Source organism: Pogoniulus pusillus, chromosome 1 (assembly GCF_015220805.1).
Source record: "Pogoniulus pusillus isolate bPogPus1 chromosome 1, bPogPus1.pri, whole genome shotgun sequence".
NCBI lineage: Eukaryota > Metazoa > Chordata > Aves > Piciformes > Lybiidae > Pogoniulus > Pogoniulus pusillus.
Window position 1 is genome coordinate 52,507,107 of NC_087264.1, and position 21,760 is coordinate 52,528,866.

The 21,760-nt window shown below is 48.5% G+C and overlaps 1 protein-coding gene across 3 annotated transcripts in view; it reads right to left on the reverse strand.

The window, feature by feature from the left end:
* IFTAP (intraflagellar transport associated protein) overlaps window positions 1-21,760 on the reverse strand; it is a 57,504-nt gene that overhangs the window by 21,620 nt on the left and 14,124 nt on the right. For 2 of the 3 annotated variants that reach the window (XM_064152126.1, XM_064152117.1), the window contains exons 3-5: window positions 13,160-13,317; window positions 12,031-12,102; window positions 2,204-2,258 (exon numbers count right to left, since the gene is read on the reverse strand). In XM_064152126.1, the coding sequence (XP_064008196.1) occupies window positions 2,204-2,258; window positions 12,031-12,102; window positions 13,160-13,317 (285 nt within the window). The remainder of the gene's footprint in view (window positions 1-2,203; window positions 2,259-12,030; window positions 12,103-13,159; window positions 13,318-21,760) is intronic. The other variant, XM_064152133.1, reaches the window with a different exon arrangement.

The window sequence follows — 21,760 nt, forward strand, 5'->3', positions numbered from 1 at the left end:
CCACGAGCAAGGAGAACGGAGAAGGGAGAAACAAGGAGAACTCACAGCCCAGACACCAACCTGAGCCTGGGCTGCAGCCAGAGCAGTGTGGGCAGCAGGGCAAGGGAGGGGATTCTGTCCCTCTGCACTGCTCTGCTGAGACCCCACCTGGAGCTCTGTGTCCAGTTCTGGAGGCCCTGGGGCAGGAAAGGTCTGGAGGTGCTGGAAAGTGTCCAGAGAAGGGCCACAAGGACAATAAGCGGGCTGGAGCTGCTCTGAGAAGGCTCTGAGGAGACCTTCTTGTGGCGTTCCAGTATTTGAAGGGGGCTACAAGAAAGCTGGGGAGGGACTTTTTAGGGTGTCAGGTAGTGATAGGACTGGGGAGGATGGATCCAAGCCACAAAAACGTGGATTGAGATTAGACATTAGGTAGAAGTTCTTCAGAGTGACGGTGGTGAGAGACTGGCAGAGGTTGCCCAGGGAGGTGGTGAAGCCTCATCCCTGGAAGTTTTGAAGGCCAGGCTGGATGTGGCTATGGGCAACGTGATCTAGTATGAGGTGTCCCTGCCCATGGCAGAGGGGTTGGAACTGGATGATCCTTGAGGCCACTTCCAACACTGGCAACTCTGTGTTTCTGTGAAATGGCCTCGACTTGGACCAGGGGAGGTTTAGGTTGGGTATTAGAAGAAACTTCTTCACTGGAAGGGTTCTCAAAGACTGGAAGAGACTCCCCAGGGAGGTGTTTGAATCCACATCCCTGAAGGTGTTTCAAAGCCACACAGACGTGGTGCTGAGGGACACAGTTTAGCACTAGACTTGGCAGGGTTGGATATTGGTTGGACTGGATCATCTTGAAGGGCTTTTCCAACCCAAACAATTCCATGATTCTGTGAACAGGGATAACTTCTGGCTATGCAGTGCTTCAGTGTCATAGAAGACAACTAATTGCTTCATGTTGTTAGTGAGCACTGCTGATGACTTAGCGGCTGAGAGGGCTTCTTCTGCACTGCAGGGACCTCAGGAGCAGAGCAGAGACTGAAACACAAATCAAGTGCCAGGTAAGGAGCAAGTAGTTAGCACCCTGATAATGGACCAGAGTGGTTATAATGTCCTGTTTATTATCTTTATCACCACCAAAAGCACTAACTGAAAAGCTTTGGCAGTGTGGCTGTTCAGATGGCAGAAGCAGATCAGTGTTTGCAGCTCTGGGTTTTACCAGAACCCTCTAAACACAGGGAATTTACATTTACTCTTGCACACTGAAATAACTGCAAAGCCTGGGGAGAGGCAAAATGTGGCACATTTGCAAGGTACCCCCAAGCTCTGACAGAGCTCCTTTCCTCACTGCCTTGCTTGGAAATTTACACAGAACCACAGAATTGTCAGGGCTGGAAAGGACCTCAAGGATCATCCAGCTCCAACCCCCCTCACATGGGCAGGGACACCTCACACTAGATCAGCTTGCCCAGGGCCACATCCAGCCTGGCATTAAAAACATCCAGGGATGAGACTTCCACCACCTCCCTGGGCAACCTCTGCCAGTCTCTCACCACCCTCACACTGAAGAACATCTTCCTAAAATCTAATCCCAATCTGCCCTCCTCTAGCTTGGATCCATCCTCCCCAGTGCTATCACTACTTGACACCCTAAAGTCTCTCTCCAGCTTTCTTGTAGCCCCCTTCAGATACTGGAAAGCCACAAGAAAGTCCCCTGGGAGCCTTCTCTTCTCCAGACTGAACAGCCCCAACTCTCTCAGCCTGTCCCCATGGCAGAGCAGCTCCAGCCCTCTGAACATCCTCATGGCTTTTCTCTGGACACCTTCCAGGGCTTATTTCTTGTGACCTGTTTTGAATCAGAGACATCTAAAAATACTTCCATGAACTTGGTTCTAGGCACTAGGGTGCCTCAATCCCCTTGTCCAGATCACTGCTGAAGATCTTAAACACAACTGGCCCTGGGGAGCTGCACTTGGGACTAGCCACCAGCTGGTGACACAAACTGTTTCTCACTGCTCTTTGGGCCTGGCCACCCAGCCAGATTTTCACCCAGCCAAGCATCCACTCACTCAAGTCATGAGCAGCCAGGTTCTCCAGCAGGATGATGTGGGAGACAGTGCCAGAAGCCCCCCATTTGTTAACAGTTCTTCTAAGCTCTTTAGAAGACATCCACACACTTGCTTCCAAAGACAGACACTGACAGTGAATATGAAAGGAGGGGACCTACCACTGCATGTCTCTTCATACATCTCAGTAACTTCCACATCTGTGTCCTTCTCCACCTGCAATGAAACCCCAGCAACAAAAAAGATTAACCTCATTCTTTCCAGTACAATCAAGAAGAAACCACTAAAAACAGTCAGTTATCTGCCTCACCTTCCCCATTCTCCTCTGCCAACCATGTGCTGGGCTGCATCAAAATCAGTGTGACCAGCTGCATGAGAGAGGGGATTCTGCCCCTCTGCTCTGCTGAGACCCCACCTGCAGCACTCCTTCCAGTTCTGGTGCCCCCAGCACAAGAAAGAATTGGAACTGTTGGAGCAGGTCAAGGGAGGTTATTCTTCCCCTGTACTCAGCACTGGTCAGACCACACCTTGAGTACTGTGTCCAGTTCTGGGCCCCTCAATTCAAGAAGGATGATGAGGTGCTGGAACATGTCCAGAGAAGGGCAACAAAGCTGGGGAGGGGCCTGGAACACAAATCCTATGAGGAGAGGTTGAGGGAGCTGGGGGTGTGCAGCCTGCAGAAGAGGAGGCTCAGGGGTGATCTTATTACTGTCTACAACTACCTGAAGGGGCATTGTAGCCAGGTGGGGGGTGGCCTCTTCTCCTAGGTAACCAGCAATAGAACAAGGGGACACAGTCTCAAGTTGTGCCAGGGGAGGTCTAGGCTGGATATTAGGAAGAAGTTCTTCCCAGAGAGAGTGATTGGCATTAGAATGGGCTGCCCAGGGAGGTGGTGGAGGCATCGTCCCTGGGGGTCTTCAAGAAAAGCCTGGATGAGGCACTTAGTGCCATGGTCTGGTTGACTGGCTAGGGCTGGGTGCTAGGTTGGACTGGATGAGCTTGGAGCTCTCTTCCAACCTGGTTGATTCTATGATTCTATGAAGATGATCAGAGGGCTGGAGAACCTTCCCTGTGGGAACAGGCTAAGAGTTGGGGCTGTTCAACCTGGAGAAGAGAAGGATCTAGGGAGACCTTAGAGCAGCCTTGCAGTACCTGAAGGAGCTACAGGAAAGTCAGGGAAGGACATTTTACAAGGGGTTGTAGGGATTGGCCAAGAGCTTCAATTGAAGCTTAAGAAGGCAGATTGAGACTGGAGATGAGGAAGACATTTTTTACAGTGAGGGTGGTGAGACACTGGCACAGGTTGCCCAGGGAGGTTGTAGATGCTCCCTCCCTGGTGGTGTTCAGGGCCAGGCTGGATAAGGCCTTGAACAACCTGGGCTAGTGGGAGGTGTCCCTGCCCATGGCAGGGGGGTTGGAACTGGATGAGCTTTAAAGTCCCTTCCAACACAACCCATTCTGTCATTCACTGATTCTTCCAAGAAAGCATAAGAAGTTGCTCTGGTTGTGGCCAGGAGGAGGTTGCTCTCTTCTCTCAGGTGGCCAGCACCAGAACAAGAGGACATAGCCTCAGGCTGCACCAGGGGAGATTTAGGCTGGAGGTGAGGAGAAAGTTCTTCCCTGAGAGAGTCATTGGACACTGGAATGGGCTGCCCGGGGAGGTGGTGGAGTCGCCGTCCCTGGAGCTGTTCAAGGCAGGACTGGACGTGGCACTTGGTGCCATGGTCTGGCCTTGAGCTCTGTGCTAAAGGGTTGGACTTGATGATCTGTGAGGTCTCTCCCAACCTTGGTGATACTGTGATACTGTGATACTGGGATACTGTGTAACCCCAAGGAAATACTTTAAGAAGTAAAGAACTGCTGCCAAAATTTCTGCATATCAACTACAGCCATGGAAAAGAAGCTCAAGCTGTAAAGCAGCTTTTTAAGGAAGTTAGTGGGAAGATGGAGAAGTAAATTATTTTCCTGGGAGGAAAGATGCAGGGCAAGTTACAGTGCACCTTTGCTAGCTCACTGCATACGGCACGGAGGCAGCACAGGCTGTAGGCAAGGCAAACGTGATCTTGCTGGCTGGATCTGGCTGGAGAACCAAAGGGCAAAGAAGAAGTTATGAGTCTTGGGACACTGCACTACAGTTTCTTTAGGTCCTTTGAAAATGACCTAAACCATCTAAAATGAAGTTGAGGTTTTCAAGGCCTGGTCGGATGAGGCTTTGAGCAATCTGGTCCCCTACAGCAGGGGAGCTGGAACTGGATGGTCACAGAATCGTAGAATCAGAGAATACTTTGGATTGGTAGGAACCTCCAAAGGTCACCCAGTCCAACCTCTCTGCACTCAGCAGAGGCATCCTCCTTTAGGTCGGGTTGCCCACAGTCCTGTCAAGTCTGACCTTCAATATCTCTAGAGATGGGTCCTCGACTACCTTCCAGGGCAACCTGTTGCAGTGTCACAGCATCCTCATAGTGTAGAACTTGTTCCTAACACCCAAACTAAATCTACTCTTTAAGGGTCCCTTGTGGATGTCCCTTCCCTGGAGGCATTCAAGGCCAGGTTGGATGAGGCCTTGAGCAACCTGGGCTAGTGGGAGGAGTCCCTGGCCATAGCAAGGCATTGGAACTGTGTGCTAGTTTGAAGCAAGCTGGAATGTTTTGGTAGAAGAACTAGATAACGGGCAGTGAAATGAAAAACAATTGTGTCTACTTCTCTCACAGTTACGCTGAGAACTCTGGGAAGAAGAAAGACTTTTTCTCCATTTTGTTTCTCACTCTTGCTTTTGCCTTAGACCTGGTCACATCTCATTAACCCTGCTCCTACTAACCCTGCTCCTTAACCTCTTGGCTGCACCTCTATTCTTCCTGAGAACTGGGGTAAGGTTGAGAGGGGCCGGGGGAGGTGTTGGGGTGGTTTGAGAGCCCCTCCTGGGGACTCAGGTTTCTGGGAGGGGAGTTGTGCTTTTGTATTGTTTATCCTTTGTATATTTCTGTATATAATTGTATATAACTGTATATATTGTAAATAGCTGCTTGTAAATTCTGCTAGCTGTAAATAAATTGCTTCATCTATATTCCCAGGGTCCGTCTGAGTTAGCTGGGGCAAATACAAAAGTGTGGGAGGGGCGGGGTAACCCCCAAACCATCACATTTTTCTATTGGCGCCCAACGTGGGGCTAGAGATTTTTGAATGTTTGGAAAATTAGCTCTGGGAATTAAGATGAAGCTAATCAAGCAGCTATTGTATTTGGTGGGGATTGCTGTGTGGCCTGTTTTCTGGTTTTTTGTCTACAACTGGATCAAAGATCAAATTGGTTATTTCTTGCTTCATGTAGTTTTTAAGAAGGCTAAAGTTAAGCTTTCAAACATGTTCTGGAGCTGGGGTGATTTTATTCTTGGTTATGCTGGTTTTAGTGTCACTGAGAATATTACTAGTGATATTACAAGAGTTTTTGTCAATAATGTTACAATCAATCGAGAGTCTGCTTTATCTACTGCTCTCATGAGGGTCATCCAGCCCCAAACTGAAATGCCAAATCCCTGCAAGGATTTCTACTCGAAACAGAGCATGGCAGGGATGCTGGGCATTATACTGGCTCTTGTAGTTTTAAATTTCATATTAATTTTGGCATTATTGGTGAAAAATTCTAAACCAGCTTCTGTAAGAGCTAGGAAAAATTCTGTGTCTCAGAAGCAGTCTCTTTCACAGCAAAACAAGGGAACACAGTTATCGGCTTCCCCCTTGCCAGCCTCTCCACCCTCCTCTGTAGGTTCTGGGAACACAGCCAGCGTTCCCGCCACTAACGTAAACAATGATAAGGATAACCAAAACAAGCCGCAGAGTTTAGCAGGAGCCCCAGGAGCACAGGCAAATACCCAAAATCAGAATGTCCCTAGCAAAAATGAAAACAAGTCAGGGTTGGCAGGCATCCCAGGAGGACAGGCAAATAATCCCACTAATGCTAATACTACTACTAGTGCTAGTAATGCTAGCCCAGTCAGTCCAAATCCTAATGACACCAGCTCAGCCAATTCAAACCCCCAGCCAGCAGACCAGAACCAAAATCCTCCTGTTAAAAGCAAGGCAGATTTGAACTCACAAGCTCCAGGTCAGACCCCTAAGGATACAAATGCTCCAAGTCAGACCTCCAATAATTCAAATGCTCCAGGTCAGACCCCTAAGGATTCAAACTCTTCAGGTCTGACTCCTAAAGATTCAAATCCTCCAGCAGACACATCCAAGTCTGTTGCTGCTCAGGCCCTTCTGGCACCTGCTAAGGCAAAAGCTAAGACAAAGAGTGGTTCGCAGGAGGATGTAAGACAGGGGACCTCTGGTGATCAGCAGCAAGAGGAGGAAGAGGAGGCAGTTAGTCTGCGAGACCTTGTAGATGTGCTGAGACAGCAATACTCAAGTGAGAGGAGTGCTGTGAGGTTAGCTGCCAAGAGAGAGGATGGTTCCAATGAGTTTAGGAATGCTATGAGGAAGATTGTGTTAGGCCCGGCACCACCAGAACAACAGGAAGAAGAGGAGGAAGATGACATCCAAGGCTCCAAGGATCCACTCAGAGAGGTCAGGGAAGTTAGGAAGGAATACACAAGGGAATCAGGAGAGCCAATCCTAAGCTGGCTAGTGAGATGCCGTGGCATTGGTGCTAATGCTTTGCAGGTAGGAGACAAGTCTGCCAAGCAGCTGGGACCACTCACCAAGGAGAGTGGAGTGGACAAACACCTGGCAAGTCCTCTTGGTAGGGTTAGCTTGTGGACACGCCTTTTGTTGGCTGTGGCTATGAGATATCCTTCCCGAGATGATTTGCCATGGGCTGCCAAGAAGTGGAACACCACTGAGCAGGGAATTAAGCTTCTGAAGGAGTTTGCTGTGAAGGAAGTGCTTTATGGAGATCATGGCACTCATGAGCCTGACGATATTCCTTTGGGAACAGGTCTCATGAAGAAGCTGATTAAGCTTGCTCCTTCATCCTATGCTAACATCTTGGCCAGTAAATTTCTAGCAAGGAGTGATAATGGAAGATCTTTCACTGTTGGTGAATTCACTGACCAGCTCAGGCAGATAGAGGACAGCTTGTCACATTCTGGTATAATCTGTGCCATAAAGACTATGACTACAGAGCTTAAAGATGGTATTAGAGATGGCATTAAGGAGAGTATGAAAGAACTGAAGGAGGATCTCAAAAATCTGGTAAAGGATACCATTCCTGCATCATCTGAATGGGTGCATGTTTCTGCAATCAGGAACAGACGCCCACCTCCTGCAAGGCAATTCCAGCCCAGGAGGAGACAAATTCCACCTAGACAGCAGCAATCACGTGCGTCACTGTGGATACTTCTGCGTGACACATACGGTGAGAACATGAACAAATGGGATGGTAAACCTACTTCAGCTCTTTCAAAGAGGGTCAGGGATCTGCAGAGTGGCAGAAACAGAGGCAGTAATGCCAGGAAAGTAGCTGTCACTTCTTCAGCTCCCGAGAGCAACTGCAATTGTTCCAACAGATGCAGTTCCTCTCACAACAACACCAATCACTGTGTACACCCCACATGCCATGTTCAGCATTAGGGGTGCCCTGCCTCCAGCCAGGAGGAGGAAAGGGATAGTGGAGAGAACCGAATCTATTGGAATGTATTCATTAGGTGGCCTGGCAGTTCAAGAGTTCGGAAATACAGGGCTTTAGTTGACACAGGTGCTCAGTGTACTTTATTGCCATCAAATTGCAAAGGGACAGAGTCCATTTCTATCTTTGGAATCACTGGTGGATCTCAAGAGTTAACTAAGATACAGGCTGAGATCAGTTTAACTGGTAAAGAGTGGAAGACACATACTATTGTAACTGGTCCTGATGCGCCTTGCATTCTGGGAATTGACTTTTTGAGACAAGGTTGTTTCAAAGATCCTAAGGGTCATAAATGGGCTTTTGGAATAGCATCTGTAGAGATTGAGGATGATAAATTGAAATTGTCTATTAGACCTGAACTTTCTGATGAATCTGCAGTTGTAGGACATCATGACATAGAGGACCTGGAAGTGCCAATTGCAACTCAAACTGTTCATCATAGGCAGTACAGAACTAACCGTGACTCTTTGTTGCCCATTCATCAGCTGATTCGTCAACTGGAGAGTCAGGCTGTCATCGAGAAAGCTCATTCACCTTTCAACAGTCCCATCTGGCCTGTGCGCAAACCTACGGGCGACTGGAGACTGACAGTTGACTTTCGTGCCCTCAACGAGGTGACGCCACCCATGAGTGCAGCTGTGCCGGACATGCTGGAACTCCAGTACGAGCTGGAATCGAAGGAGGCTAAATGGTATGCAACCATAGACATTGCTAATGCTTTCTTCTCCATTCCCATAGCAAAGGAGTGCAGGCCTCAGTTTGCATTCACCTGGAGAGGAATCCAGTACCAGTTCAACCGTTTGCCTCAGGGGTGGAAACACAGCTCAACCATCTGTCACTCAGTCATCCACAATGCACTGGAGAAAGGTAAAGCTCCAGAGCACATCCAGTACATCGACAACATCATTGTGTGGGGCCAAACTGCTGAGGAAGTCTTCGAGAAAGGTAACAAAATCATTGACATTCTGTTGCAAGCAGGTTTTGCCATTAAGAGAGACAAGGTCAAAGGACCTGCCACAGAAATTCAGTTTCTGGGAGTGCGGTGGCAGGATGGTCGCCGTTACATTCCTCAGGATGTGATCAACAAAGTCTCTGCTATGGCAGTTCCCACCAGTAAGAAGGACACACTTTCTTTCCTTGGTGTGGTGGGATTTTGGAGACTACACATTCCTGGTTTCAGTCAGATTGTCAAACCTCTGCATGATGTGACTCGTAAGAGAAACAATTTCGAGTGGGGACCTGAACAACAAGCAGCCTTTGATCAAATTAAACGAGAAGTAGTCCATGCAGTGGGCTTGGGTCCTGTGAGATCTGGTCCAGACATTAAAAACATTCTGTACACGGCTGCCAGTGACAATGGTCCAACTTGGAGTCTTTGGCAGAGAGCTCCAAATGAGACACGTGGTCGTCCTCTTGGTTTCTGGGGACGTTGCTACAGAGGTTCAGAGACATATTACACTGCAACTGAGAAAGAGATTCTAGCAGCCTATGAAGGAGTGAAAGCAGCTTCTGAAGTGATTGGAACTGAGTCACAATTGCTTTTAGCTCCTAGACTGCCAGTTCTAAACTGGATGTTCAAGGGCAAAGGTTCATCACCACATCATGCCACAAATGCAACCTGGTCTAAATGGATGGCTTTGATAACCCAACGAGCACGAATGGGTAATCTTGACCGACCTGGTCTGGTAGAGGTGATCACCAACTGGCCGGAAGGCACAGACTGTTCCAAACCTCCAGAGGAGAAAATAACTCGTGCTGAGGAAGCTCCTCCCTATGGTGATCTCTCTGATCAGGAAAAGAATTATGCTTTGTTCACAGATGGTTCCTGTCGTCTTGTTGGGAACAAGCGAAGATGGAAGTCAGCGGTTTGGAGTCCAACCAGGAGAGTTACCGAAACGAAAGATGGCGAAGGAGAATCCAGTCAGTTCGCTGAGGTAAAAGCTGTTCAACTTGCTCTTGATGTGGCTGAACGTGAGAATTGGCCTATCCTTTACCTCTACACCGACTTGTGGATGGTAGCCAATGCTCTATGGGGTTGGCTGAAGGACTGGAAGAAGAATGGTTGGCAGAGGAAAGGAAAGCCTATTTGGTGTGCTGATCTATGGCAGGACATTGATGCACGGCTGGAGAAAATTCCAGTGAAGGTGCGGCACGTAGACGCACACATGCCTAAGAGCAGAGCCACTGAGGAACATCAACATAACCAGAAGGCAGATCAAGCTGCTAAGATTGCTCAAGTTGATACCAACTCTGATCTTGACATTGACCTTGATTGGAAACACCGAGGTGAGCTGTTCTTAGCTCGGTGGGCCCATGACTCATCTGGACATCAAGGCAGAGATGGAACATACCGATGGGCTCGTGATAGGTCAATTGACTTGTCCATGGACGCTATCACCCAAGTCATCTATGACTGTGACATTTGTGCTGCTATTAAGCAGGCTAAGCGAATCAAGCCCTTATGGTATGGTGAGAGATGGTCAAAGTACAAGTATGGTGAAGCCTGGCAGATTGACTACATCACTTTACCTCGATCTCGTTCTGGTAAGCAGTATGTGCTAACGATGGTAGAAGCCAGCACTGGATGGTTGGAAATCTATCCAGTTCCACATGCTACTGCACGTAACACCATTGTTGGTTTGGAGAGACAGATCTTGTGGAGACATGGAACTCCAGAGAGAATTGAGTCAGACAATGGTACTCATTTCAAGAACAATCTTGTGAAAAACTGGGCCAAAGAGCATGGTGTTGAATGGATCTATCACATACCCTACTATGCACCAGCTTCAGGGAAGATTGAGCGCTACAACGGTTTGCTGAAAACCACCCTAAAAGCCATGGGGGGTGGAACTCTGAAAAACTGGGACAAGCATTTAGCAGAAGCTACCTGGTTGGTAAATAGTAGAGGTTCAGTAAACAGAGCAGGACCTGCACAATCAGATTTAGTCCAAACAGTAGACGGTGATAAAGTTCCTGTTGTACGTGAAAAGAATCTGTTAGGGAAAACTGTTTGGGTATTTTCTCCTTCGGGCGGAGGGAAACCTGTCCGAGGGGTGGTTTCTGCTGAAGGTCCTGGTCATACATACTGGGTAATGCAGGAGAATGGTGAAATTCAGTGTATTCCACAGAGAAATTTAACCTTAGCTGAGAGAGTTTAAATTCAAGTTGTTAGGAGTTTTCTGTTCTAGGTAACATCGGCGCCCAACACTGAGAGAATCTACGACAGAATCTACAGTACGTGAGCACGAACCCAACATCACCTGGGAGTCCCTGTTCTGAGCTTTTGAATCACCTACATCTGATTGAAGTGTGAACTGAACTTGTATATATTATTTTAGTGTAAATATTGGTTTAGATTAGATTGGATAATTCTCAGCGATACTCTGAGCGAAGTAGACAAGGGGTGGATTGTGCTAGTTTGAAGCAAGCTGGAATGTTTTGGTAGAAGAACTAGATAACGGGCAGTGAAATGAAAAACAATTGTGTCTACTTCTCTCACAGTTACGCTGAGAACTCTGGGAAGAAGAAAGACTTTTTCTCCATTTTGTTTCTCACTCTTGCTTTTGCCTTAGACCTGGTCACATCTCATTAACCCTGCTCCTACTAACCCTGCTCCTTAACCTCTTGGCTGCACCTCTATTCTTCCTGAGAACTGGGGTAAGGTTGAGAGGGGCCGGGGGAGGTGTTGGGGTGGTTTGAGAGCCCCTCCTGGGGACTCAGGTTTCTGGGAGGGGAGTTGTGCTTTTGTATTGTTTATCCTTTGTATATTTCTGTATATAATTGTATATAACTGTATATATTGTAAATAGCTGCTTGTAAATTCTGCTAGCTGTAAATAAATTGCTTCATCTATATTCCCAGGGTCCGTCTGAGTTAGCTGGGGCAAATACAAAAGTGTGGGAGGGGCGGGGTAACCCCCAAACCATCACAAACTGGATGATGTTTAAGGTCCCTTCCAGCCCAACCCATTCTCTGACTCTATGAAGCTGTGTTTCTTATTTCAGGCAGCACTTTGAACAGATGCAGAAGGTGGGAAGGAAAGGGCCTCCCCAGCCTATGCACAAGCATGGAGGATTTACTATGTGTGCTGCATACTCTTCTGTGTTTCCAGGAAGTAATCAGAGATACTCTCAGACACACTTTTCCCCAATCTGATTTGACATCATTTTCATCAACCTTCACACTTTAAAGGTACACATTCATTAGCATCTGGACAACAAACTTGGCTGGTGATGCTCTCATCCTTCTTTCGCAGGGATAGGAAAGCAACACATCAACAACTGCAAGGACTTTGTAAATGAATAAAGCCCACACCAGTCAGGCTCTGCTCATAAACCCCTCTTGGAAGAAAATCAAAGCAAAAACCACCTTCACTGCTCCAGGCAGACTGAGGTCATTTCCAGCAGAGCCAACAGCTTTCCAGCTCTCATTCGTCACTCTCTGTAGATAGACAAGCAGAAGGACTTAGATGCATGAAACAGAACCAAAATCACGGCCAAAGCTCCTGCTGCTTTACACACATGGATGGGGCAGTTCATCTGCTTCTGTTAACGTGAATGCAGTGCTCCTGGAAACAGAGCACAGCAACACAGAATCTGGAGGCTGGAAAGGACCTTTAAGATCACCCAGTCCAACCATCATCTAACAATACCAAGTCTGGTATTAAACCGTGGTCCTCAGCACCACATCTCTGCCTCTCTTAAACACCTCCAGGCATGGGGATTCAACCACCTCTCTGGGCAGCCTGTGCCACTGTACTTCCAGTGAAGAAGTTTCTTCTGATATCCAACTTAAACTTCTCTTGGTGCAACCTGAGGCTGTTTGCTCTCATCTTATCAGTTGTTACCAGTAAGAAGAGACCATTCTGGCTCCAGCCTCCTTTCAGGGAGTTGTAGAGAGCAGAGATCTCCCCTCACTCTCCTTTTCTCCACACTAAGCAGCCCCAGTTCTCTCTGCCACAAGACCTGTTCTCCTAACCCTTGGACAGCATAATTGCCCTGCTCTGAACCTACTCCAGCACCTCAATGTCTCTTGTAGTGACTGAACCCAGTACTCAAGGTGTGGCCTCCCTGGAGGTGTTTCAAAGAAGCAGAGATGTAGTGATTAGAGACAAGACTTACCCTCGGCCTCGCCAGGGTCAGGGAATGGTTGGACCCAATGACCTGAAAGGTCTTTTGCAGCTGAAACCATTCTATGATTCTGTGACTCTGAGACTTTTCTCCCATTTGCCAACCTCTACCATGAACGGCAGCCTTCAGCAGGAGCTTTACAAGGCCCCTGCATGGCCACCTCATTTATTAGTCAGATTATGGCAGCTCCTCAGCAGTGCAAATGCAGCTGCCAGCCGTGACCCCTGCAGGAGACTCAGGGAGTACTGCCACTGTTTGCCTCAGAGGGGATAAATGCCACTGGCCCCTAACATTTGGACAGTACCTCCCCACATTGCCACCTGTTTGAGGGCAGTCCTTGTCCACATGGACCAATGACAACTCATTACCTCATTCTCACTTGGCATCCCTGGTGGAAGAGGCATCCACACTTCTTTGCTTCTCCCAGATGGGCTGTCCTGGTTACTTCTGCTTGATAAATCAGGAGCAGGAAATGGTTTTCTTAAGGTATCCACTTTACTTCCCTGATTGGTCTTTCCCTCTTTCTCTGCAAGGAGATTCACATCAGAGCAGATGACATAATGCAGTACCAAGAAAAACAAAAATGTGGATTTCATTATCTCTAATACTGACTTCTTCTACACATTCTCTTATCCTCTCCTGCTCAGGGCTCCCACATGCATCACACACAGGTATTCTGTCATCTTGATCAGCAAGCTGAAAATGCAGATTGAACTGCTAAGTGCAGAGAGTATCTCCAATTCCTCAGTACTAGCCAGCCCTTGACTCTGCTCAGACCTCACCTCCAATCCTGCTGTGTGTCCTCACCAGGAGAAGGACACAGAGCTGCTGGAGAGAGTCCAGAGAAGGCCACAAAGATGATCAAAGGGCTAAAGCACCTCTGCTGCAAGAACAAGCTGAGGCAGCTGAGGGTGTTCAGCCCGGAGAAGGCTCTGGGGGGACCTCAGAGCTGCCTTCCAGTACCTGAAATGATCCTCCAGGAAGGCTGCAGAGGGACTTTGTCTGAGAGTGTCTAGAGACAGGACAAGGGGGAATAGTTTGAAGCTGAGGCAGAGAAGGGTTAGAGTGGAGCTGAGGAAGTTCTTCAGTAAGAGGGTGGTGAGACTCTGGAACAGGCTGCCCAGAAAGGCTGTGGCTGCCTCCTCCCTGGGGGTATTCAAGGCCAAGTTGGATGAGGTCTTGAGCAGCTGAGTCTAGCTGAGAGGCGTCCCTGCCCATAGTGGGGAGGTTGGAGCAGATGACCTCTGAAGTCCCTTCCAAGCTGAGCCACTCTGTGCTTCTCTGATAACTGGCTCCCCTGAAGCAGCAACAGTCATGCCCTTTAAAAATGCTATTAAAAACTACTGACAGAAGTTGTTGTAAACAGAAACAACAACAACCAGCAGACGACTATCTCAGCTGCATCTCTTTTGCAGCATTCTGAACTTCAACTACTTCTGTCCTTGCTTTTGAAAGCCAAGGGGAAGGAGGAAGCCTCGTATTCAAGGCAGCCAAAGGATCACTCCTGCCTTCCCCCCGACCAAGTGCTAATTGACTAATTATTCACAGTCACAGTTCTCAACCTGCCAAGTCTCAGCTGCACAACAGCAGGCTTTGCGACGTGTGACAGCAGCCCAAAACCAGGGATACAAACGCAGCCACACAGCAGCAGTAAGCTGAAATGATGGAAAGGTTCACACAAGCACTCTACAAGATGCTTTTTTCAGGCTCACTTTGTAGGAACTCCACTGTCAGCACCCTAGCAATGAGATACCAAGGCAGCTTTAGGGCTCCAGAACAGTAAATCTGAGTCTCTCGAGAGCAGCATCGATCATAATTATGTGTCACTGAAAAGTATGTTGCAGGCTTCAGGAACATATTTCTATCAGAAAATATATCCAACCCGATCATTATTTTTTGGTCTCCTGCTATCTCTCCTCTATATTGCTTCAAATTCTCTTTGTCTTCCAATTTGGAAGAGAATCTCTTGAAAATGCCCACTGATCACTCACATATTTCAGAGCATAATGGAGTTGCTTATCACAAAGCCAGAGAAGAGGATTGGCAGGAGAAAAACTTCCTGTCAGTGAAATCTGTGAGATGAAACGGTAGTCCCCAAAAAACGATCCAAGTCTCATGGTCTGAAATACTGCAAAGGCTAAACAGACACAGAAATCAATAACATGCTGTAGAAAACCTGGTTTGGACAAATCCAGGCTGGGTGCAGAGCAGGTTGGGAGCGGCTCTGAAGAAAGAGACCTGGGGGTGTTGGGAGCTGAGCAGCTCCCCAGGAGCCAGCACTGCCCTCACGCAGACCAAAAGGCAGCTGTGTGTTGGGCTGCAGCCAGAGGAGTGTGGGCAACAGGGCAAGAGAGGGGGTTCTGCCCTTTGGCTCTGCTCCGATCAGATCTCACCTCCAATCCTGCCTCCAGGTTTGGAGTCCCCAGCAGAATGGGGACACAAACCCCAGTTTGTCAGCAAGAACTTGTTCCTAACATCCAACCTAAATCTGCTCTTCTCCATGGACATCGAGGTTGAAGACAGCAGCTCAGGAAGCCTCTCTCCACCACCACCCCCTCTTCCAGGCCATGGCCTAAGTTTTGCCTGCTGTAAGAAGAAAAGAAGAGCTCCTGGAGAAGAGAGAACTCCACTGAGAAGCAGTACATGCTGGAGGCTGCTCAGAGAAGGGAGAACCATCAGGGATGCTCTCTCCCCCTCCTCTTCCAGCCGAGGACAGCACAAGCCAACAAGGATGAACCTGGGGTCACCTCCTCCAAGCCAGAGCAGCAGCTGCCTTCCTCAGACCTTCTCCAGCCAAAGAAAGTCTCTTGGTGGGGGTGGTAACACAGTCCCTTTCCTGCTTTTCTCCTCTCTTTCGCCATTTGTTTCTCTGTTTCTCTGTTCCATTCACTTCATGCTTTAATAAATAGCCTCACCTTTGCTATTTGGCCCTGCTCATGCCTCCATTTCACACATGGGAATGCTTAAGAACTAATCTCACTTCTCTGCACCCAGACATTTTTAGTCTCTGTCCTCTGGACCGAGACACTGTCCCTGCAGGCCTATGCAAACTCTCTGCATCTTTCTTGTGGCCCCTTCAAGTCCTGGGCAGGCTGCTTTAGGTCTGCCTGGAGCTTTCGCTTCTCCAGACTGAACACCCCAGCTCCCTCAGCCTGTTCTTCTAGCAGAGCTGCTCCAGCCCCCTGATAATCACAGTACCACAGTATCTTTGTGGCCTCCTCCAGACCCTCTCCATCAGGTCATTGTCCTTCCTGAACACAGCCCTGCAGGTGAGGTCTCCCCAAAGCAGAGCACAATGGCAAGATCCCCTCCCTCCATCTCTGCCCATGCTGCTTCAAATGCAGCCCAGGCTGCCCTTGGCCTTCTGGGCTGCCAGTGCCCATTGCTGGCTCCTGTCCAGCTTCTTCCTCCTCAGCATCCCCTAATCTTTACTGCAAGGCTGCTCTCAATCTCATCATCCCCCAGCCTGGACTGATACTGAGGATTGCTCCAGCCCAGGTACAGGACCCTGCACTTGGTCTTGTTGAACCTCCTGAGATTCACCTCTACAGCAGTGCTTCTCCAGAACTCAGCTCTTCATTTTCAGAAGGCTACCTGTCCTTGACTCTATCAGTAGCTCTCCCTTTTATCCTCAGTGGAGCCTCTCTCTTTTGGGTTTACATAGCATTCATTCATCTCTGTTGTGCTTTAGATAGCGTCAGTGTTACAACAGGGGCAATATTTCCTGGTTACACCTTTGCCCCAACTGATCATTCTAAAATCTGTATTTTCCTTCCATGGTTCATCAGCAGTGCTGTTGATGGACACCTTCTCAGCATCCTGCACAAACAAAAATCCTGCTTCTTCCAGCAGCTGAACATGAAAAATCATCTCCAAAAGGGTCAGAAAACCAGGACAGAAAACTTAAAGCAGATCCCCAGCTGATATAAACCAGCACAGCCCTATCAAGGGAGCTACACCTCTGTGTAGCAGGGATCAAGTGTTATCTGTCACTAGGAAGCAAAGCCAGCATAGCAGAGCAGTTCTCTAGTTCTAATAACATCATTTCTGTGGCACAGAGTGGGGAAAGCAGCTTTGTAAAGGCACAGGCTGTACAACTGACACGGGGTTGGACTCAATGATCTCCTTTGGTCCCTAATATTCTGTGATCTTGTGATTTTACAATGCTGATGTCAGAGTGCATCAGGACATAATCTGGGAGACTTTTTCCAGAAGCTGATAAAGGTGGAGCTGCTCCTGGTGGCCACAGAAAAGCTGCACAACCCTTGGCGGAATGCGGTGTTGTGCTTCACAAATGGGGTTTGAGGGACAGTTTAGGAAGAGCTTTAAATCATAGAATGGAATGGTGGTAGGGATTGGAAGGGATGTCCAGACATCACCCAGTCCAATTCCCTTGCCAATGCAGGAGCACTCAGGGCAGGTGACACAGAAGCACATCCAGGTGGGTTTGGAAAGTCTCCAGGGGAGACCTCACAACCTCTTTGGGCAGCCTGCTCCAGGATTTGTGTCACCTTCACCATACAGAAGTGTTTCCTTGTGTTGAGGTGGAACCTTCTGGGTTGTACCCACTGTTTTTTGTCCTAGCACTGGGCACCACTGAAGAGAGCTTAGCCCCTTCATCTTGACACCTACCCCTCAGATATTCAGAGACATCGATCAGATCCCCTCTCAGCCTTTTCTTCTCCAAACTAAACAGCCTCAGGGCTCTCAGTCTTTCTTGCCAGCAGAGATGTTCAAGTCCCCCAGTCATGCTCACAGCCTCTGTTGGACTCTCTCCAGCAGCTCCCTGTCTCTCTTGAATTGGAGAGTCCAGAACTGTTGGACTCTCTCCAGCAGCTCTATGTCTCTCTTGAACGGGGGAGTCCAGAACTGTACACAATACTCTAGGTGAGGCCTCACTAGGGCAGAGCAAAGGGGGAGAAGAAACCTCCTTAGACCTGCTGGCCACACTTTTCTTGATGCACCCCAGGATACCACTGGCCTTCTTGGCCACAGGGGCACATTGCTGTTCCACAGCTAACTTGCTATGCATGAGGACAGACAGTAATGGCAGATAGCAGTTCAGTGTACAGGAACTCCAAACTCCTTTCTGAGTCTTGGCTGTACTTTGAATCTTAGCTAACAGAATGTATTTGAGTTTATTACTTACCTAAGCACCATGTTTGCGACCCTTGCTTTTGGTTTGATTTGGCTTTTCACAGCTAAAGCAATTACAGATGTGCAGCAGAAGGAAACTGCAGTAAATGCATTTATTGGGAGCACTTTAAAACAGCAGGTGATGTAAATCAGCACAGAATCTAATGCGAAAACCTTCTCTGCAGTCTCATTCCAGAAGGATTCAGCACCAGCAGGTAGGGAGATAAGATACACCTGGATTGTTCAGAATTCAAAGCATCTGCCACCTCCACACAAAGCATTCCTGCCTTAAAGAGTAACATGAAAAGACTACAGCAGCTGGCACCAAATTAATCAAACGGCAGAGAGCCACTGAGCTTCAAAAATGCTTCATTTGGGCATTACAATAAAGAATCATCGCAGAGTCACAGAATGGATTGGGTTGGAAGGGACCTTCAAGATCATCCAGTTCCCACCCCCTGCCATGGGCAGGGACACCTTCCACTAGCCCAGGTTGCTCAAGGCCTCTTCCAACCTTGCCTCCAGGAAGGAGGCATCCACAACCTCTCTGGGCAACCTGTGCCAGTGTCTCACCACCAAGAATTTCTTCCTAATCTCCAGTCTCAGTCTGCCCTCCTCAAGCTTCAATCCATTCTCCCTCTTCCTACCCCTGCAAGCCCTTGTTAAAAGTCTCTTCCCAGCTGTCCTGTAGCCTCCTTCAGCTACTGGAAGGCCTCCTTCAGGTACTTCAGGTATCTTCAGGTTCGCTGTGGGTTTTAAAGGCCAACCTCTCCTCTGCTGAAACCAGGCACTCATCTGTGATTTTATGGTGGACACAAGGAACAGACAATTCCATGGAGAGTTCCACATAACACTGCACGTGAGGTCCCTTGCTGTCTGATTCTGACTGCTCTGCTGAGCCACTCTGTGACTGATGTCTAACATGACTTGCTCTGTGTCATTCGCGTACCTGGAAAAGGGCTTTCCTCACCTCACTGCAGGGAGATGGAGCTCAGCCAACAGCTGCAATTAACACACTTTTGATGCCTGTCAAGGCCAAATGATGAGCTAGAGCCAGATTCACCCTGCTTTTTACAGCCCTACAGAACTCAGCCACAGCCAGTATGCCACCACAGGATGGAATCTGGCAGCAAAGTACCAACAGCAAAGCTACAAAGGCTACAAAGCTGCTGAGTGCCCTGGAGCATCTCTCATGTGAGGAGAGGATGAGAGACCTGGGTCTCCTTAGCTAGGAAAAGACTGAGAGGGGATCTTCTCAATGCTGATCAGCATCTAAAGGGTGGGGGGGAACGAGGATGAGGCTGAGCTCTTTTCAATGGTGCTCAGTAATAGGTACAAACTAGAACCCAGGAGGTTCTGCCTGAATGTGAGGAGAAACTTCCTTGCTGTGAGGGTTTGTGAGACCTGGCCCAGGCTGCCCAGAGGTTGTGGAGTTTGCTTCTCTGGAGAGAGTCCAAACCTGCCTGAACACATTCCTGTGCAACTTGCTGTAGGTGACCCTGCTCTAGAAGGGAGGCTGGACTAGATAACCTCTAGAGGCCTCATCCAACCTCCAACATTCTGTGATTCTGTAAATATTTCCTATTTCTACATTGCAGAGAATCTAAGTTACAGCAGGAAACAAATATACCTTTATTCCCCCCATCTGAAACAATCTTTACAAATTGTTTAGCAACAAAAGCATCACAGTAAAGAATAAAGAGCTGCTGTCAGGGAGCCACAGAATCACAGAGTTTGGAAAGGACCTCCAGACATCATCTCGTCCAACCCCTCTGCCAAAGCAGATAACCTAAAGCAGGTCATGCACCCAGGTGGGTTTGGAAAGTCTCCAGAGAAGGAGACTCCACAACCTCTCTGGGCAGCCTGCTCCAGGCCTCCAGCACCCTCACCATACAGCAGTGTTTCCTTGTGCTGAGGTGGAATCACCTGGGTTACTGCTGGTACCTGTTGTTCCTTGCCCTGTCACTGGGCACCACCAAACAGAGCCTGGCACCTTCATCCTGACCCCTACCCCCCAGATATTGATAGACATTGATCAGATCCCACTCAGCCTTCTCTTCTCCAGACTAAACAGCCCTAGAGCTCTCAGGTTTTTTCCACAGCAGAGATGTTCAGGTCCCCAAATCATCCTCACAGCTCTGTTGGATTCTCTCCAGCAGACTCCTGTTGCTCTTGAATTTGGGATCCCCAAACAGGACACAGTAGTCCAGGCACACCAGGGTTGTCAAAGCTTCCAAGAATCCAAGCACCTCTGTCCTTATCTGTTGCTGCCAGTAGGTCTCTATGCCAACAAATATGAGTCCTTAGCTTTATGAATGCTTCATCTTTCTCTGTCTGTACAATGCAGGTGAAGCACTTTGCATAGCAAATACCACTGAGGGCTGAGGACAACAAATATCCCTAAAACAGATCCACTGTTACTAGTTATAAAATTAGCCATGGCACAGCAATGTGCCCTGGTGACCAAGGATGCCAATGGCATCCTGGGGGGCATTAAGAAGAGTGCGGCCAGCAGATCCAGGGAGCTTCTCCTCCAACACTACTCTGCCCTGGTGAGGCCCCATCTGGAATACTGCATGCAATTCTGGGCTCCCCACTTCAAGAGGGACAGGGATCTGCTGGAGAGAGTCCAAGGCAGGGCTGCAAGGATGCTGAAGGGCCTGGAGCACTGCCTGGTGAGGAGAGGCTGAGAGCCCTGGGGCTGTTCAGGCTGCAGAGGAGAAGGCTAAGAGGGAGCTGAGCAATGTCTATCAAGAGCTGAAGGCTGGGGGTCAGGAAGGAAGGCACAGGGACAGCCTCTGCTCACTTGTGCCCTGCCATAGGCCAAGGGGCAAGGGATGGAAACTGCAGCACAGGAAGCTGCAGCTCAAGAGGAGGAAGAACTTCTTTGCTGTAAGGGTGAGAGAGCAGTGGCACAGGCTGCCCAGAGAGTCTGTGGAGTCTCCTTCTCTGAAGCCCTGTCTGGATGTGTTTCTGTGCCAGCTGTGCTGGATTCTCTGCTCCTGCTCTGGCAGGGGGTTGGACTGGAAGCTCTCCAGAGGTCCCTTCCAACCCCTAACGTCCTCTGATCCTGTGATCTCTTCTGATTGCATCTCTCTGTCTGAGGTGGGATTTTCCCTTCACGCAGGGGCTCTCTGTGCTGTCTGATGTTACCCTCTGTTGAGGAAGGTTACAGAGTTAGCTACTGAATTAATGACCAATAGAAAATTGCACTTTTTTTTTTCTTTCCTTCCAACCAATTCTTTCCAATCATGCAGCAGAACACATCAATAAAAAGCTCTGGATCGACTCTGTTTCCCTATTTCATGCCCTGTTTAAGTTCCCTGGGGATGACAGATTAATTTAATTAGTTTTATTGAACTGTCTAGCTGCTTTTATTGGCAAACCCACTCACAGAGGAAAAGCTGCAAATTTCTCTTGGGGTTAGCACTGTCCTGCTGGTCCATTTTTTCAAATGGAAGTGAATTTACTGTCATTTCTTATATAGCTTTCTGCTGTTAGGACATGCATTTGTAAAGTGCCTCCACTGACGCTCAGATAGGAAGTGGAAAGTTGTTGTTCCTCCCAAATGTGGTTAATGAGAAAAGGGAAGCAGACAGCTACTGGCAATGGACTGTGACCTGCACACAGTGCTCAGCTTTCACCAGGGAATTAAATTCCTCTCATCACAACACAGAACAGGCCTCTTGTGTGCCACCTGGAAGCAGAATAATGGTCAGCCACTATGCAACTTTCTCTCCCCTTGATAGCTTGCTGGGCTCAGAATCACAGAATGTTAGGGGTTGGAAAGGACCTCCAAAGCTCATCCAGTCCAACCCCCTGCCAGAGAAGGA